Below are 20,347 nucleotides of genomic sequence, written 5' to 3' on the forward strand. Positions count from 1 at the left end.
AGCATTTGTATAACGCTTTTAAGTTTTGTAAACTACTTTACAGTTGTCTTCTCATTTAATCCTATGAGGTAGTTGCTATTATGATCCCTGTTTTATGGATGGGAAAATAAAGCAGATAGATGTTAAATGAGTTGCCCAGGGTCACACAGCTAGTAAGTGTCTGAGGCTAGAATGGAACTCAGATCTTTGTGACTCCAGTTCTGACACTGTTTCCAGAGTGCGACCTACCCACCACTCTGTGAGACACTGCTTTGGTTGGGGTTTGCCGGTATAGTTGCTAGGTGTGGAACAGAGATTTCTGTCTAAACTCAGCTGATTTCTATGATGATTGAATCCATGACCTTGACCTTATCCTCTAATCAGGTATATTAATGGCCTAGGGAGAGATCTTTTGATCATTTCCATCTTTAGCTGTCAGCTTAGAGATGACATGGTCCTGGACTTTCTTTGTGTCAGGTTATCTAGGTTCCTTTTTCTTCATAAATGAGTCTCTTTGCTTTACTGTTGTATTAAATACATTTCTATCCTAATGTTTGACTAAAATGCATGATCTGCTGCAAGCCCTTCACAATAAAATACCCACCTGCTTGATTTACACCTGCAGGACCCTTACCAAGGCACCATTGTGTTGGCGACTGTTAAAGGTGATGTGCACGACATAGGCAAGAACATTGTAGGTGTAGTCCTGGGCTGTAATAATTTCAGGTAAGAGTTTTAAGGGTCCATATCTTAGAATCCTTTCCTGTTTAAATAGTCATTCACTCAGTAAACATTTTTTAAGCACTTACTATGTGCTAGGTACTGTGCTAAGCACTGGGGATACAAAAAGAGGCAAAAGACAGACCCTGACCTCAAGGAGCTTAAATGGTTTAAAGATTCAAGAGATGCTTGTCAGTGTGTAAGGGAGCATAGGAATGGTCAGGAATTAAAGCATTTGATCAGCTTGATCAAATGGCAAGAGTATAGGTAGGTCCTCATCAGTTCCTTTCACCCCAGTGACTATAGGGGCCTTTTAAAAATTTATGAATAGGCTTTTTTTTATTTAATTTTATTTTCAGTTCTAAATTCTCTTCTTCCCCTTTCCCTTCTCCCACCCATTGAGAAGGCAAGAAAAGCATAGTCCATTATCAATATATATACTCATGCAAAACAAATTTCTGTAGAAGTCATGTTCAAAGAGAGGACAGGAGGGTGAGAGAGAGAGACAGAGACAGAGAGAGAGAGGAGGAAGGGAATATAATGCAATACATGCTTGGATCTGCCCTCTGTGTCCCTCAGCTCTCTATGTGGAGATGGATAGCATGTTCCATCATGAATACATTGGAATTGTGATTGGTTATTGTATTGATCAGAGTTCTGAAGGCTTTCACAGTTCATTATTTCACACATCCTATTCCTTTTCCTCACCAGATTTATAAGATTTTGTAGCTAATGTTCCGTGAGGTTATATTGAATTTCAGTCCTGTATTTTTCAGTAAAAAGGGTTACATTGAAATGGGAAAACTGTAATTGTTTTTGTACAGTGACTCTATAGGGGCACGTACAATTAAGTGCTTTTAAAATTTTATGATGATGAGACTAAATTTTTGGGCTGACATATACATGGTGAAGTCCTATTGTAATAAATGCCATTGTAAGGAGGATTTATCCATAACAGAATGCTTTTTACAATCCAATAGATGGCTTATAATGACAGTGCCTTGTTAATCTGATTACAATGGATTCTTTATAATGAATAATCCAGTATAATTAATTGTTTTTGGCTACCTGTCTACTCAGGGGTAAATCTCAATCAAGTACTTTTACTTTCTTTATTCTGTAGCTATAGAGAGCAGAGTTGGTTTTTCATGATTTTTAGTTCTTTTTTGATAAAATAACTAATTTTGGTTACATGAAATTGAAAAGCTTTTTCATAAACAAAATGAACACCTCAGGGATAATAATATAAGTGGTTGACTAGGAAGAAAACTTTGGTATCGGGCATCTCTAAAGAAGGTTTGCTGTCTAAGATAGGTAGACAGCTGATAGAAATATGTAAGACCAAAAGCCATTCCCCAGTAGAGGAGTGGTCAGTCAGGTAGTCAATAAGCATTTATTAATTGCCTACTTTGTTCCGGGAACTGTACTAAGCATTGGGAGTTCAAAGAAAGGCAAAAGACAATCGCTGCATAGGAAGAAACATTTTTCAGAAGAAGAATTGCAAGCTATTAACAACCATGTGAAAGAATACTTCCAATTACCTTCACTAAGAGAACTGCAAATAAAAACAACCCTGAGCTTTTACCTTACACGCAAATAATTTCTTTTCATCATGTTCCTTTACTACAATGAGGCAGAGCACCAGCTCAGTTCACCACTAAGTCCTTAAAAATAGGACCTATAATTTCTAATATTGTACTCATCATAGTGAATGTAAAACACAACAAAACCATTGGAAAGGCCAGGGGCCTTTTGTTGTTATAATACGCTCTTAGCTATATTGGATATATCCCTCACATTTTAGGGGTAAGATGTTCTACGCCCAAATCTCTTTTGAGAATGCTACTTCTCAGTGTCCTATTGCTGTTGATTTCTGTTAGCATTCTTCTCTTGTCCCTAACTCCCATGAAACTGAGGCAGACGTTCAATTGTAATTAAACTCACCAAATACTTATGCTTGAGATGCTGTCCTGCTGTATTTGGTCATTGCTGAGATTAGTCAGTAGATAGTTGAGAAGATCAAGCTGGGAGTATTTTTTTTTATATGAAGATATTTGAAAAAGTGACACTTTCCAGAGTATCCCCCTCTCTTTTAAGTACAAAATATTAACAGTTGTAGTGAGTTACTAATTTAAGCCAGAGTTTTGACTAGCACATTCTGCATGAAAAATTTCTCTATTTTCTGCATACTGAGATTTTTGTCTTTATCCTTGTCATGGAGAAAACTTTGTGGTGGAACCTTTAGATTTTCCATCTTAAAAGGCAGGAAGACTTGTCTCCTACCTTAATCCACCTTGCCCAATGGCTCATGGTTTATTACGTAATTATTTGGACCACATGGCTGAGTCACACTGCATCCTGGTAGCAGCACACCTACATTTCAGAAACAGAAAAAAGTAGGAAAAAAAAGCAGCCTCTTAAACTGCTGAAACTGTAGAATTAAAGTCAAGCACAGCAAATGTTGGACATCATAATAGGGATTTGGAGGAAAGTAGCCCACATCCACCCATCATCTTAGGACTGTATCCTACTTTATCTATGTTCAGTGATATTTAAACAGATTCCATCATGTTTCATCTGTACCTTGTACAGACTTTATATAATGCTTTATGCATGGGCACTGAAGAAATATCTGTGGCTTGTTACTTGAGAGTTTAGCTCAGTGATGTATTTTCTGAATTAAAAAGTAATGTGAAGCCTCCTAGTGATTTCTAAAGGATAAATTTTAAAATGACATTTTTTTTTTTTTACACCACCTCTGATACTACCTTTGTCATGTTGGGCAAGGTACTTAACCTCCCAGGGCCTCAGTTTCCTCATTTGTAAAACAGAGGGTTCAACTAAACGGCCTTTTTCTTCCAGCTCTAAATCTATGAACATGAATTTATTATTATTTTTTTTTTTACTGTTTTTCATAGATAATTTGATCTTTCTTATATTTACTTTTGTCATTTTGTAGCCAAATGAGAGATTGAGTTCAGGGGAAGAAGAGACTGAGGGATATGAGGAAGGCTGCATGGAGGAGGAAGGGAAAATTGAAGAGAGATGTTAGGTAAAGATGAGAGAACTGAGGAGAAATCAAGTGCTTGCTCTGTGTCAGGCATGGTACTAGGCCATGATATACAAATATAAACAATGGAACGATCCCTATGCTGAAGGAGGGAACATGAGAAAGGGGAGAGTAGTGGGGGAAGGGATTTAGGAAAATGGGTTTAGGAGCTAGAAAATCTCTCCCTCCTTCCCCTCTCCCTTATGTCTCCCTCCCTCCAGCCCCCCTCATTTCTCCCTCTCTCCCCCCTCCTCCTTTCTTCCCTTCCCCCTCCTCCCTCTCTGTTTTCCCCATTCCTCTCTTCCTTTCCACTCTCTTCCTCGCCCCCACCTTCTCTCTCCCCTCCTTGTCCATCTGTCCTCCCCTAATCTCCTCCACTCCTTCTTTTCCCTCTTCCATCTTCTTCTCTCCTCTGTTTTCTTCCTTTTTTTTTTTTTTGAGGCAGTCGCAGTTGAGTAACTTGCCCAGGGTCACAGCTAGTAAGTGTTTGAGGCTGGATTTGAACTTGGGTCCTCCTGATTCCAGGGCTGGTGCTCTATCCACTGCACCTCCTCTCTGCTCCTCTCTTCTGTTTTCTGTCATATACCTTCCTGTGGCAGTCTTCGCTGTTAAACCAAGAATTTGGATAACCAGAGTTTCATTAATAGGACCAAAAATGCTTATGTAGTGCCAAATCACTGCTTTTGTGCTCACCCATACTTGGTTATTAGAATCTGAATGTTCCATAGATCTTGAAGAGGTTGAATGGAGTATCATTACTTTGAAATTATCCCAGATTTTATTTTTTAATGTATTTCGGGGGGAAAAAATCACGTTATCTTCCTCAGTTTTAAAATTATGAAAAACCATTTTACCAAAGAATTTAAAATGTATGCTGTGGTTTTATAAATCTGTTCAACAGCAGCATATAAAATTAGGCTGCAAAAATAATGACACAAGATTTGTGATTAGAAATAAAGAGAACAGTAGTAAATCAAATATAAGGCCAAATCGGAGATTCCCTATTCCTTCCTTCCAGGAAGGGCTTCTCAAAATGATGATTGCTTCATGAATTGAGAATCTTTTGGCCTTAAGCTATTCAGTTATAAAGCTTATGAATGGAGCCTCCCGTCCCTCCCCCCCAAACTCTCTTGCATCCGGGGATCTTCCAGAGGCATGCCTATTTATAATACAGCAGTGCTTCATGGGTCCAGTTAAAAATGTTAGCTTCCCTTTTGTCCCCAGCATTTTCTCATTAATTTTCTCAAATCTCTCTTTTTCTGCCATAGGGTTATTGATTTAGGAGTCATGACTCCCTGCGATAAGATATTGAAAGCTGCTATCGACAACAAAGCAGGTGTGGTAAAACTGACAGTACTTTCAGGCCTATTTACTAAATGACTGTTCATTTGTCAGTGCGTGATAATGTGCCTCCAGATGTGTGATCCATGGGGGATTTACAAGTGAAACAATTAAAAAACTCATTATCTGGTGGGACTATTCCAGGTGGTAGTGAGTTCTATTGCATTTGGGAGGTGGAGTTTGGGAAAGCAGGTTAAGATTCAGTGGAACCTGTTTATAACTAAGGTCCTGGGAGGATCTAAACCTTTCTAGATTAAGTGTGTGATAGCATACTTTAGTTGTATATGATTTTAATGAAGTACTTTCATATCTGTATAATCATGAACTAGGGCTAATGCAATTGGATGGTTGCCCAAAATGATGTACACTATAATAGTTTCAAATCTCCGGTTGCATTAGCAACCAAGATCAAAAGGTGGTAAAAATTCGGCTTTTAGAAACACTTCCTAGGACAGCCTTTTCTTCTACTATAAGAATTTCTTGTTGGGTCTAGTAGATTTTATTAGAAAATGGTTTATAAGATGGTCCATTCCTTCTATTTCACCCTTTATTCCCTCCCCTTTTTAAAATAGATATAATTGGCCTGTCGGGACTCATCACTCCCTCTTTGGATGAAATGATTTTTGTTGCCAAGGAAATGGAGAGATTAGATATAAAGATTCCTTTGTTGATCGGAGGAGCGACCACTTCCAAGTAAGTCAGATAAATGGAAGGATGATATTCATTAAAGTGTTCTTAAGTGTCTTTTTGAAACACAAGGAAAAACCTTGGTCTCCTTATAGTGTGTATAGATTTGTTTGTTGTATATATAAGGAACTGCCCTTTCTCAGCTTTGAAACTAGAATACTGAGAACTCTAGTGAATTTTTGGATTGTGTTGTTTCTCTGTCCTTGGAGAAAAACTCCTTTTCTGTTTTCCTGGGACTCCTTATTCTTAATAAGTCTCTGTGATGAGTGTTAGGGTCCTTGACTCTATTAAAATTAAAATTCAGTTCAGTGTCTGTTGCACATCGAACTAGAATCTTAGATTTAAAGCTGGAAGGAACCTCTATGTTCAGCTAGTCCAGGGAGGTTTAGTCTTTCTTATGTCACATGCTAAATTTCAATTACAGGTTAGTGAAAACAAAGATGTATTTTTTTCCCTTGTCCAAGTTTGTGGACCCTGGGTTAAGAGTCTTTGCTGTTTTCTAACCCCTTTGTTTGACAGATGAAGAAATTGTTGCCCAGGGCAGTTAGGTGACTTGCTCACAGTCACACAGGCAATAAGTGGCAGAACCAGGATTTGCATATAGGTCTTGTGACTCCATGTCCAGCTCTCATTTCCCATATCACATGACTATAATGCGCTAAGTGGTATGAATGTTTATAGAGATGAATAGGACATGTTCCCTGGAGGTTATAATCTAGTAGGGAAGATATGGCTCATACAAAAATAATTATAATGATGTGGAAAGAAGGCAGGTAGTAAGGGATGTTAGGAAAGTATAGAATGGTATAAGAATACAGGAGAGAGAGAGAGAGAGGTGGGGAGAGAGGAGAGAGAAAGAGATCATTTTTGACTGAAAGGATTAAGGAAAAGAACACATTTGAGTAGAGGTTTGAAGAATTAGTATGATTTTGATAAGCAGAGATGGGGAGAAAGGCATTCTAGGCAGTGGCAATGGCATAGATAAAAGCATGAAGGAAGGAAAATGCAGGTGTGTTTGAGGAATGCGGAGTGGGTCAGTTTATCTTCATGGGGTCAGTGCAAGGTATGGTGGGCATATAAAGAAGGAGTAGGAACTAATGCTAGAAATATGGGGCCTACCCCGTCTCTTAGGAGTTTGCATAACGTGCTAAGTGATCCGTATTCTGTTCTGTAAGCATTAGGAAGTGGCTCAAGGATTTTGGGTGGGAGTTGGATTGGATCTTGTGCTTGAGGAAGATTCGCCTGGCAGTGGTGCATAGGATGGAATGCAGAGGGCAGATAGAGGCTGCGGACAGAGTAATTCATCGAGAGGGCTATTGCAGCATTCCATGTAGTGGGTTATGAAGCCTGAGCTAGGGTTGTGGTTGTTGTGACAGGAACAAAAGGCCATATGCTGGAGAATGTTTCGAGAAAGAATGGATGGGGTGGCAGCAGATTGGCTACAAGGGACAGTACTGGTCTCATTCACAGAAACAGGAAAGTCAGAAGGAGGAATGAGATTAGGGATGAGGAAAGTTGATGATGGTTTAGTTTTGCACAGTTTGAGTTACCAGTGGACCATCCAAGTAGATCTGCTCTGTCTCTGGTATTTGGCAATAGCAGGATGGGACTCAGGATAAAGGACAGGGCCGCAGGTATGGGAACAGTCTGCATAGACGTGTTGGTTGAGTGGATGACATCACCAGCACAAGAGTGTATATAAAGGCAGAAGAAAAGAGGACTGTCTTGGGGAGGTGGCGGGAGGGATACTCACACTGAGGAGGTGGTAGGAGATAGAGAATTAAACAAAGTAGTAGATGAGCTAGGGTTAGGAAATGAGATTGCTCACAGAAGTAGTAGGAGAGCCAGGAGAATAGTGTCACAGATGCCTAAAGAGGCGAGAGTAGCACGAAAGAGTTGTCAACAATGAATCATGATCACAGTAAGTCCTAGAATTATAAAGATATTCAGTAGAGGTGGTTTCGTGTGAATGGTGCCTAACTATTTATCTGTAGGTTTTTTCTTTATTTTTTTGTGGTACACACAGTTCTTTGTAACAACAAACAAGGCAATCAGAGCTAGAGTGATATATCCCTTTTCATCTCATCACTTGTTTAGTGTTTCATACATAAAAAGATAATATGACCCCTGTTTCATAGTGATTTCTACTTTTTCTGTTACAAATGTCACGATATGTTAAAACCACTATATCCTGAATATATTATTTTACTTAAAAATTTTTTAAAAAATTCTGAACTTAAAACACCAAGAAAATGAACATTTTCATGTACAAAGTATACCCAAAAAGAGGATTATGTGGAAAAATGTGAATCTCTGTTAATGCACAGCTTTTTTTTCAAGGATGCTGATCTATATATCCTTTGTTTTTCTTTTGGGCGTTAAAAAAAAAGTTTCAATGACTGTCTAGTCTTTCTTTTCTTCCTTTTTGGGCAATATTATTGAAAATGCCTGGCTCACTGCCAAATTCTTCCTCTCCCCAATGAAAAAAAAAAGAAAAAAACAATCCTTCTAACAAATAAGCATAGTCAAGCAAAAAAATCTACACATTTGGCAGGTTCAAAAATGTATGTCTTGATAGGCATGGTGGTGAATGCTTGTAATTCCTGTTCCTGGGGAGGTTGAGGCTAGTGGAGGGCTTGAGTTGCAGAGTTCTTAACTCCAATAAGACTAAAGCCAGTTGAGTGTTTGCATTAAGTTCAGTGCCAGTATGGTGAACTCTGGGAGTGGTGGGCTACCAGGCTGCCTAAGGAAAAGCAATCTGTCCCAGGTCAGAAAAACAGTGGATTAAAGCTTCTGTGTCAATCAGTATTAATATCTGGCCCATGAGTGACTCATGCACTTCCATCCTGGATGAGAAAGGGTGATCCAGTGTCTTCTCCAGTGGTGCACCCCCCACTCCCCACCCCAAGAGTATGCCTCATTCTCCATCTTGAGTCCACTACCTGTCTATTAATACGAGGTTAATGTACCTCACCTTCTGTCCTCTGAAGTCCTGATTAGTCATTGCATTAAATAGAGTTCTTAAGTGTTTCAAAGTTGTTTTTCTTCATAGTTTGTTCTGTTTCTGCTCACTGACTGCATGAGTTCATATAAGTTTTCCTGGATTTCTCTAAAACTGTCCTTTTAGTTCTAAGTCTTGTAGTTTAGTAATACTCCATAACATTCTAAATGCCATGATATGTACAGCCATTCTCAACTCCAGTTATTTGGCACCCCCTTAGCATCCAGTTTTTTGCTGTAACAAGAGTTGTTATAAAGATTTTTTGTTCATGTTGGTCCTTTTCCTCATTCTTTGATCTTGTTGGGTTATAGGCCTAATTATGGTATCATTGGGTTAAACGATATGCACAGCTTATTGAATTTGGGCACGCAGTCCCATTCTTTCCAGAATGACTTTCCAGTTCACAGGTCCATCAACAGCACATCAGTGGAATGCATCGGGGTTTACTACATTAAACAATTGATTCATTGGCTGCCATGCTTGAATGATTCAACATTTTTGAAATGTTATATTTCATTATAACGCTAGGTTGTTTTTTTTCCAAGAAGACTCCATAGTGGAGATTGAGGTTGAGTGGTGGAGTCACTTTCCATGGATATGACCATCCTTTGGTCTGGGAAGATTTTACTTAACCAGACAATGAACAGTTGGCTTTGTAGCATGAGTCTTTATTGGCTTAATAAGGTTTAACATAAGATTAGCTTTTTAGAGAGTTCCTGAGTTGCCATCAGAGCTGGAATCATTCCTTTTAAATAACAATTGTAAAATTAAAACTATAAATATTTAAATAAACAGAAATTATGGAATGTGTCTTAAGGTGTGTTAAATGTAAGCCCTGTTCCACATCACATGCAGCAGTATATGGTGAAAACAATTCAAAGCTCAAGGTCATATAAACAGCATGAAATAAATCATTGCCTCCACTCATGCCTCTCAGAACAGCACCAAATAAAACAACTCTTAATAACAAGTTCCGGCAGATGAATTTTTTTTAAAGCCCTCTGAACAGGGAAGAAATATTATGGTGTAATGAGGGTTAAGGTGACATTGGTTATTTACAGTTTTTACCTATTGAAAGTTAAGGAAATATTAACCACATGAATAAGTCATCCACCAACTGATGGTTGGTGCAACTCCAGAGTTGCAGAGTCTCTTTCTAGGATGTGGTCTTCTCTGAAGCCCCTGGGATGAAATGATTCCATGACCTTTCAGCATTTCTTCTTACACCCTGCTTCTTTGATTGTGTGTAAGCCCTGACTTTGCTGATCCTCTTTTGCTCGGTGCCTGTTGTCCTTCCTGAAAATGTCAGGAGAATGAAAGACAGTTACTGTGCATCCAGAGCAGATCTCCTCACTGCTCCCTCCCTTTCTCCACCTCCCATCAAAGGAGCCATGGTATAGTAGCCTTCGAAGAGAGAGGATTGCTTGTTCCTGAATGCTTTTACAGTACAGATAATAACCCATGTTTTGTCAATCAGTTTCGAATCCTAAATTCTAGATCCATTCTGAGGTAATGAAAATGAAGCCTTAGCCTGTAGTCTTTGGTCTTTGGAAACTGATTCTGTATTACACATCAGTCCTTTTGGGGTTGAAGGGAGAATTAGTCCTCCTTTTTAAGTGTTCAGTGGATGAAATGCCTTACATAGCCCCCTGACACCTCTCATTATGCTCCTTGCAAAACTATTTAAGGCCTTGGTCATGGCCCAGGTCTTAGCTTTTATCAAGTATGTTTAAGCAGATAATGGCTCTGGAGATCTTGATTTCTCTGCAAGCATACATCTGAAGAAAATAACCAGCTGCCCTAACAGACAGACTTCCAGTGCCCTGAAGCAGTACAATTGAATGAGAACTATAACCATGAGACGTTCTAAATTAGGACATCTGTGGGGTTGCCAGGGTAACCAAGCTTATTGCATTGCGGTAGATTCTGGATAGATCTCATTAATAGAAGTAGAAAAAAGAAATGATAGAATTAAGGATTGGGGCCCTTATGATGGCATTTAATATGTGAGGCTATCCAGTGGGATAGATCATGGTGAAATTGAAAAATTTAGGATTGAACATGGGCAGAATGATCCTTAGAGTACTTGACATTTTTCAAAATGTTCTTTAAAAATCATTGAATATCTCTGTCATTAGCTTGATACTATTAGCTCAAATTGGCAGATGTAGAAAATTAGCAAGCCAAGTTCACAGTGTGTGTGAGAGGTAGGACCAGGGTTTGAGTAACATTCCTGATTTCCAAGAAGTATGCTTAGCCATCTTCGTGTCTGTGAAGGGAAGTGGAGAATCTCTTACAGGTTGTTTGTGGGGTTTTTTTTTTTGTTTGTTTTGTTTTTGTTTTTTTGGGGGGAGGGGTAGCTGTTATTTTATTTTGAGTTCCAGAGAGAGAGGTCTTCTCCTAGACTAAATGATCCAAGGAAAAGAAAGTTTGGATAAAAAGTCAGACATCAGCATCAGTTCACTCTTTGGAGAAACCAGGAGGAAATGCCAAATTCAGTTGAGTTCAGTCAGCATTTATTAAGTGCCCTTTGTGGGCCAAGCACTGTACCTGAGAATGCAAAGACAAAAGGAACAATAATTCCTACCTTCAAAGAACTTATATTACCAATGACTTGGGCATCACAAGTATGTTTTACAATCCTTCCTTCATTAATTTTAAAATTTGGGAGGAAAAAATGCCTTGTCTTTTTCTTTGTGATAGAATTCATCATTTCCAGCTTGATATCCTTGTTGTGGAGCTTGACAGGGTGAAGACACTTAATATTGACTGGCACCCTGTTGGGCTCTCCACAATTATTAATTGTATTAAACTGAACTAAAACTTTCCTGCCTCTTGGAGGCACAGATAATTTAAACCACAATAGGATCATAGTAACATTTCCTTGAGTACTTTCATGCATATAGGATTCTTTAAACAGACACTTAAAATAAAAATCTATTCAGTAAGCAAAAATACATTTTGTCTCCCTCTCCCTGTTGCTCCTTAAACAAAAAATAAAACCCTAGTAACAAACAGTCAATAAAGCAAAAAAAAAAAAAAATTCCTCCACTGACTGTGTTCAAAAACTATATGTCCCAGTCTGCTCCCTGAGTCCCTCACCTCTCTGTCAGGAATGGAGTAGCATACAACTATGACTATTTCTTCTAGCTAGCCAGCTAGTATTTATGTAGTGTCTACTATGTGCCAGGCACTGTGCTAAGCTCTTAACAGATAGTATCTCGTGATCTTTACAACAGCCCTGGGTGAATGTTATTATCCCTATTTTATAGTTGAAGATACTGAGGCAGACAGTAGTAAGTGACTGACTTGCTCAGGGTCACACAGCTGGGAAGTGTCTGAGGCTAGATTTGAACTGAGGCCTTCCTTGACTTCAAATCCGGCCCTCTGTCCACTGTGCTGCCTCTGTCTAAGCAAGAACATGGGCGGAGCCATTCCTTTTAACAAAGAATGTAAAAAGAGAGAAAAGAAAACAATTGATTTTTCTTTCTGTTCTTCATCATATATTGAAATGTTCATTTCTTTTATGTTTAAGTAAATAATGAAAAAGAAAAAAATTTAAACAACAATTTAGTAAAACCAGCCAATCCATCAGGTTTATTTGACATAGTATGTGATATTCCACTTCCATAATCCCTGACCTTTGCGAAAGATTTTATTTGTTAAAGAAAATATCAATTTGTCTAAGGTTAATTTGTAGTATTTAGCGGAAGAGAATTTTATTTAGCTAGCGTTTATATAGCGCTTTAAAGTTTATGAAGCATAGGGGCAGCTAGGTGGTGAAGCTGATAGAGCACCGGCCCTGGAGTCAGGAGGATCTGAGTTCAAATCTGGCATCAGACACTTGACACTTACTAGCGGTGTGACCCTGGGCAAGTCACTTAACCCCATTGCCTAGCCAAAAAAAAATTTTATGAAGTACATACTTTAAGTTTTATGATTTGATCCTAACAACAATCCTGCAATGTACAGGTGCTGTGATTCCCATTTTACAGATGAGGAAATTGAGGCTTGGAGAGGTTAAATGACTTGCCTAGGGTTACAGAGTATCAGAGGTAGGATTCAAATTCAGGTCTTCCTGACTCTAATTTCAACACTTATTTACTATGCTAGTTGTGCAGCTAGTTTTCCCTTCATGACCAAACATTTCTCTTTTCACAAAAGCTTTTCCCTTATTCCTCTCTGCAAATTTGAAAGGCAGCAGAAGTGATTTTTTCCCCCTTTACTTTTACTGCCAGCGCCCTCTATGAGGCCCTCCTACCTTTATAAACCTCATAGGTGCTGAGTGTATGATATTGATTGATTATTAATTGATTTTACCAATCTGTGAAAAATGGGCAATCATTCTTAATTTGCTGTGTGTGAAGTTCAACATTTCTAAGCCTGGTGGAAGTCTTCTCCAGAAAGCCCTATAAAAGAACCTGTTGTCCTTAATTGTGGATATGAGTGATGATGTCGAACTGTCAGTTCTGATGAATGTGGGTTCCCTCTTCTTCTTTTCAGAACCCACACAGCAGTTAAAATAGCACCAAGGTATAGTGCTCCTGTAATACATGTCCTTGATGCATCTAAGAGCGTGGTGGTGGTAAGTATGGATTTAAAAAACTTTTTTAAATTTCAAATATACCATAAGAAATTGAATTTTAGATAGATACATAGATAGATAGACAAAAAAATAGTTTTTTTTCTTTCAGGAATCCTTTCCTTGTTTTTTTAGTTTTAAAAAAATTATTGCACCTGCAGGGACAATTTAAAGTTGTTTTTTTTTTTCTGGAATCCTTTTTTTTTTTGTTTTTTAGTTTTGCTGCTCACTCCTTGACCCTTTCCACATCTAGTGAGCCATCCCTTATATAGAAGAGGATACAAAAGAAAAGAGAAAAAATTAGCTCAGTAAAACTGACTAAAACATACCAAATAGGTCTGATAATATATCTGGGGCTCCACATCTATAGTCTTCATGTCTTCAAAAAAAAGGAAGAAGGTACATTCTCATATCTTATTTACCTATTCTTTAAATATAAGAGCCTACTCTATATTAGTTAGTCAGTAAACATTTATTAAGTGCTTGCTATGTGCCAGGCCCTGTGCTGAGTATCTATGATACAGAAAAGTCAAAAGATAGTCCCTACGCTCAAGGAGTTCAAAATCTAATAGGGGAAACAACATGGAAACATCATTGTACAACCAAGCTATTGTTATTGTTTAGTTGATTAGTCATGTCTGACTCTTTATGATCCAATCTGGGGTTTTCTTGGCAGAGATACTAGAGTGGTTCGCTATTTCCTTCTCCAGCTCATTTTACAGATGAAGAACCCCAGACAAGCAGGCTTAAGTGGCTTGCCCAGGATCACACAGCTAGTACATGTCTGAGGCTGAATTTGAACTCAGATCCTTCTGACTTCAGGTCTGGCGCTCTATCTACTGCCCCACATAGCTGCCCTTCAACTAAACTATGTATAGTTTGAATTGGAAATAGCAGAGAGAAGGCACTAGAATTAAGAGGGATAGGGAAAACTTGTAGAAGGTGATAGATCTTGGACTTGAAGAAGCCAGGAGGTGGAGGTGAAAAGGGAGATCGTTCTAAGTCAGTATGGGAGACAGCCTCTGGAAATGCCCAGAGATGGGAGATAGAGTGGAAGTCTGAAGCTACTGTTAGCATTCCTACAGTGACCCAAGGACCATAATAATAATAACAATAATAATAACTAGCGTTTATGTAGCACTTTAAGGTTTTCCAAGAGCCATATCTATGTTATCTGTTCCTTTTAAAATATAAGTAGTCAGATGTGATGAATTAGGTATTAGAGGACTGAAGTCACAAATTAATCATTTCTAGAATGAGCACTTAGGTTTGCTAAGTGATTTCCTCAGAACAACCCCATGGTTCAATATTTATTAACCCCATTTTGTAAATTGGAAACTGAGGTTCTGAGAAGTTAAATGACTTATCCTTGGTCACACAGTGGTGTGTCTCAGGGAGAATTTTGGAACCCAGGGCGCTTGACTCCCAGATCATCATTGTTTCTTCTATGCCAAGACGCTTTTAGTAAGTAGAGAGGACCTTCTTTGCCTTAAGATGCCAGTGACACCAGCATCCACATAGATATTCTCAATTGTCTACAGATGTAAAATCCTTACTTATATGACATAACTGCCAGAATCAGAATTTGGAGGAAATGCCACACTTGGAGACAGGTACATCCTTCACCAAGACAGAGAAGCATTTAGAAAGCCTTTCAAATCTGGGCTCTGATTTGTGATGAGTAAGTAGAAGTGGAAACCAGTCTTGCCCTCTTCCTTCCTCTGCTTGCATGCCTTGGGGGAGGACCTTCTAAAACAGTCCTTTCATTCATTCATTTTAACAACTATTAAGCCCCTATTATGTGAGACTTAAGGTGAGGCTTGACCTTGTGGAGTGGCTTAGACGTCTAGTCTTGCAGTCAGGAAGGCCTCTGGATGCAGACTAGCTCTGTAAGTCACTTAACATCTCAGTGCCCCAGCAAACTCTTTTAAGATTGTAGGTAATAACATTGATCAGTTGTCAGTTTGCATTGGTGGAGGGAGATGCCACATCTAAGCACCAAAGATGTACCAAGTATCATGCTAATGGGTTTCTTTGTTTTGTAGATTGTGTACTTAGTACAGGCACAAATAATTTATTATTTAAATTCCTGATAAGCTATTTTAATTTTTTTTAATTATGAATTTAACTGACTTGGACGTTTCAATGCCCAGAAAAGAGAATTGTATGTGAAACTAAAAGATTTCTTTTAGTTTTTTAAAAAATGATAATCCTCTTTCCTATTTATCTGTGTCCACTTCTGAACTCCCTTCTCTCTTCCATGTGTTTTTTTAAATATTTCATTGATAATCTCATTACTCCATCACTGTCACTACTCACTACCTCCTCTCCCTCTTCCCTCACACAGTGGAATAGAAAGACATTTAGTCTGCACTAAATTTGTACCAAGCACTTTGCTAAATGCCAGACATACAAACAGAAAAGAAAGCTAGTCCCTGCTCTCAAGGAGCTCAGTTTGTAATAGGAGGAGCCCTCACATATAGCAAGTTTTACCTGCAAGTCAGATGATAAAGCCTGAGAGACATTAGGGTGCAATGGCAAGTCAGATGACAGTGCCTGGGGGATGAAGAGCCAGAGGTGGAGTGGTGGGCCCAGTGATCCACCATCTTAGTTGAAGATTGTCGTTGGTGACTGTGGCTCATATAAGCAGTGTGAGTAGCCATGTTCCTAAGCAAAGACTGTTGGGAAGGATCTAGTGGTCCTAAGGGTATGAGTGAAGGAGGCTACTGGGTTACTTCTGAGGGGGGTGGGGTTCAGAGGGAGCCCATCATTCAGTTGAGGTGGAATGTCCAGTACCTAGTAGGAACCAGTCAGTGGAGGCTAATGAAAACTTTTTTCATCATTTTCCCTCTCTTGTCTTTAATCTTTTTATCCAGTGGCTCCTTTCCTGCTGTCTACAAACATGCCAAGTTTTTCCTCATCTTAAAAAATCTTCACTTGACCTTGTTATGTGCTCAAGCTAGTATTCTGTAATCTCTCCTTTTCACAACCACACTCCCAGAGAAAGCCATTTATATTTGCCTCCACTCCCTCATCTCCCTTCTCAATCCCTTGCCATCTGGCTTCTGATTATACCACTTGATTGAAACTTTTCTCTAAAGTTTACCAGTGATCTCTCAGTTGCTAAATCTAATAGCCTTTTCTCATTCCTCATGTAATCTTGACCTCTACAACATTTGACACTGTTGACCATGCATTCTTTCTGGATAAGCTTTCTTCTCACTGAGTTTTCATGACACTGCTGTCTCCTGATAATCCTACCTTTTGACAACTTCTTCTTACTCACTTTCTTTTGCTGGATCATCATTCCTGTTCTCCCTATGCATGGGCATACCCAGGGATCTAGTCTGGACCCTGTGCTCTCTCTAGATTCTTCTTCGTGACCTCATCTCTCATTGTTTCAACTTTCATTTCTGTCAGATTGTGCCCAGATCTATATATCCAGCCCTCACCCCTCACCTGTGCTCCAGAACTGTGCATCTCAGACTCAACATATACAAAATATAACTTACTGTTTTTACTCCTATACCCACCTGTTTTCATAATTTATCTCTTTTTGTTGAGGGCACCACCATCCTTCTGGACCCTCCTGTTTGCAACCTTGGAGTCATTCTTAACCCTTCGCTCTACCTCGCTCCTTAGACCCAGTCACTTGCCATGTTGTGTCTTGTAATAATTCAACAAACATATTCAGCAAATGTTGATTAAGAGCTTACTCGGTCCATGTGCTAGGCACTGGAGATACAAAGACAAAAACAGAACAGTCTCTGCCCTTGAAGAACTTCTATTTTACTGGTGCAATACAGTGAGTATACACATAATTATACAGTATATACATAATTATATACATAATATGTATAAGTATACACATAATTATAGTACATGGAAAATTGAGGAGCCACGACAACTGATAGGAAAAGGGAAGGATACAAATAGGTTAAGACTTAAAGGAAGACAAGTCAATCATTTCCATAACATGGTATAATAAAAAAGATGATTGCACATAAAACTGCAAGTCTGTTATGTACAACTTGCTTTTCCTTTTAAATATATAGTAAATCTATCATGTAAATTCCTTTTTTTGTTTCCTCTTTCCTCCCCTCCCCCCTTCCCCCCCATGGCTACCATTAGACACAAATAGGTATAGATATGTATATGTAAAATTATTCTATACGTCTGTTTATCAGTTTTTTCTCTGGATGCAGATAGTGTCTTTCTTCATATGTCCTTTATAGTTAATTTGAGTATTTAATAATAGACAAAATGACTTATTTGCTCAAAGTTATTCTTAAAACATTATCGCTCTTATTGTATACACTGTTCTCTTGTTCTGCTCATTTCCTTCTTCATTATTTCATGTAGGTCTTTCCATGTTTTTCTAAGATCATTGAACTCATCATTTCTTACAGCACAGTAGTATTCCATCACAATCATACACCATAACTTGTTCAGCCATTCTCTGATTGATGGGCATTCCTACAATTTTCAGTTCTTTGCTACCACAAAGAGAGCTGCTATAAACATTTTAAAACATGTAGATTCTTTTCCTTTTTCCCTAATAATCTTTGGAAATAGACCTAGTAGAAGTATCACTGGGTCAAAGGGTATAGGCAGTTTAATGACTCTTTGGGCATAATTCCAGATTGCTCTCCAAAATGATGAATATTATAAGAGGAGATGAGGAGGGAGTGTACCTTGGCGTGATAAAAGACTTACACAAATGCAGTGATGTGGGAAATGGAGTATTGAGGTGAAGGAGTGTCAAGTACTTATTTTGAAAACTATTCCTATCCTTTGGCCACTTAAATGTGACTTTTGGAGTGTGTGTGTGTGTGTGCGTGCGTGTGTAGGTAGTATCAGTAAGACTTCACAGTTGTTCAGATATGGGGGATTAGGGAGAGGCCAGAATAAAGGATAATGACTCTGATGTTAGGGATTTCAGTGATGGGGAGAATAGACTAGTGATACCCTCAGTAGAAATAGGCAAGTGTGAAAGTAGATCGTGCCATTTAGGAAAAAAAGAGAATGCATTCTGTTTGGGTACACTAAGTTTGAGGTGCATCCCGGAGGAAACATCCAATAGGCAATTGCTGATATGTGATTGGAGGTGAGAGAGGTGAAAGCTGTTTATATAGATTTGGGAGATATTGGAGTTATATATATGTGTAAATATTGTACTGATGAAACCACCAAGAGAGATGGGGCATAGAGAGAACAGAGGAGGGGCCAGGACAGAGCTTTGGGAAACACTCCAGTTAAGAGTGATAGAAGAGATGGGTCATAATAAAGCAAAGCATATTGAGACAGAGCAATCAGATTGAACAGGGTCAAAGAAGATAAAAGAAGAGAGAGTGTCTAAGATGAAAGAATGGTCACCAGTAGTAAAAGCTGCAGAGGCTGCAGAGGATACGGACTGAGAAAGGCCCAGTGGATTTACAGGAACATAAACCTAGTGAGTATAGTTTCAGTTGTGTTTTAGGGCAGGAAGCCAGGTTGAGAAGTAAGTGGGTGGTTGAGAAGTGGAGGCAGTAAATGTAGATAATTCTTGCCAGCAGTTTGGCAGTGAAAGGAAGGAAAGAGGCAGGTTAATAGCTTGAGGGGATGGCAGGGTCAAGTGAAGGATTTTTTTTTTTTAAAGGAATGTTCTGGGCAATAGGGAAAAGAGACTGGAGACAGAGAGAATGAAGATGATGGTGATTGATGTTGAAAGTTTCTGGAGAAGGAAAGAGTGGATAGAATTAAGAGTCCAGGTAAAGTTGGCTCTGGCAAGGGATACGACTAAGGTAGGAGAGTCTGGTCGAAGATGTGGAAGGAGTCTGAGATAGGGGGTGGAGGAAGAAACAAGGGACCAGATGGTGAGTGTCAATGGCTTCTATTTTCTCAGTACAGTAGGAGGCAAGAACATATGAAGGGGAGGGGGCTGCTTGAGAGAAGGGAAGTTCTGGATCAACTGCTGAGGGGTAGGGGAAAAAGAGACAATCAATTACAATACTATCTCATTTGATTCTCACAACAACCCTATGAGTTAGGTGCTTTTGTCATCCCCATTTTACTGCTGCAGCAACTGAAGCAAGGAGAGATTAAGTGATTTGCTCAGGGTCATACAACTAGTAAGTATCTGAGGCAAAATTCAAGCTTAGTTCTTCCTGACACTGAGTCCAGCATCCTGTCCAGTATGTCATGCATGAATTAGTGAGATCGCAATTGAGAATTAGTTACACAGATCTGTAGTTAGCCCAGTCATCACAGTGTTGTGACTTCCTTTAGGAATATGAGTGGTTATCCTTATCCCCAGTACCTAGCACAGTGCCTTGATAAGTGCTTGCTAAACTGATTTGAGGAGGTGAAAGTCAACATATTTTAGTTCTTATAGAGGTCCTTCCATTCCAAGGGTCTAGGCCATTTAGGTAGCCATTATGGCTTAGGGTGAGTTGTGAGTAGTGGCTAGTTAATTGCATACTTAAAAAGTTGAGCTTTTAAAAAAATTTTTTTTGGGAGGGAAATCATCTGAACCAATGCAGATGGGCCACTTTTAAGCAACTTTAGACTTAAAGAGTTACCTGGGAAGTTAGAAAATATAAGTGAATTATCCAAGGTCATACAGCTAGTATATGTAAGAGATGGGCTTACACCCACCATGCCATCTTGTGGTATAAGTTCCCCCCCCCCCCCTTTTTAAAGCAACTCAAATAGAAGTCATATAGTGGATCCTTTGGACTGATGACACATTCTGGGAATATGACATTCCAGAGACAATTTACTCGTTTAAATTGGTGAAGTAGAAATGAACATTAGCTCTGTGAAACCAAGACAGTTGTTTCTGTTTCATCTACCTGTCTAAATAATAATAGGATATGGATGAACTCGGGGGATTTAAGCAAAAACTAAATGACTTGAGTGTCTTTAAATACTGAGTATTCACAATGCTGTAGGGTCTACAATGAATATCTAGGAAATCCAACCCTGGTATCTCAAAATTTATAATCTG

At 38.8% G+C, this 20,347-nt stretch overlaps 1 protein-coding gene across 3 annotated transcripts in view; it reads left to right on the plus strand.

Annotated features, from left to right (window-relative positions):
• LOC114049742 (methionine synthase) overlaps positions 1–20,347 on the plus strand; it is a 134,202-nt gene that overhangs the window by 91,690 nt on the left and 22,165 nt on the right. For all 3 annotated transcript variants that reach the window (XM_027871131.1, XM_027871130.1, XM_027871132.1), the window contains 4 exons: positions 605–705; positions 5,017–5,084; positions 5,662–5,782; positions 13,281–13,362. In XM_027871131.1, coding sequence (XP_027726932.1) covers positions 605–705; positions 5,017–5,084; positions 5,662–5,782; positions 13,281–13,362 — 372 coding nt within the window. The remainder of the gene's footprint in view (positions 1–604; positions 706–5,016; positions 5,085–5,661; positions 5,783–13,280; positions 13,363–20,347) is intronic.

Source organism: Vombatus ursinus, unplaced genomic scaffold, assembly GCF_900497805.2.
Source record: "Vombatus ursinus unplaced genomic scaffold, bare-nosed wombat genome assembly UNPS02014798.1, whole genome shotgun sequence".
Classification (NCBI taxonomy): Eukaryota; Metazoa; Chordata; class Mammalia; order Diprotodontia; family Vombatidae; genus Vombatus; species Vombatus ursinus.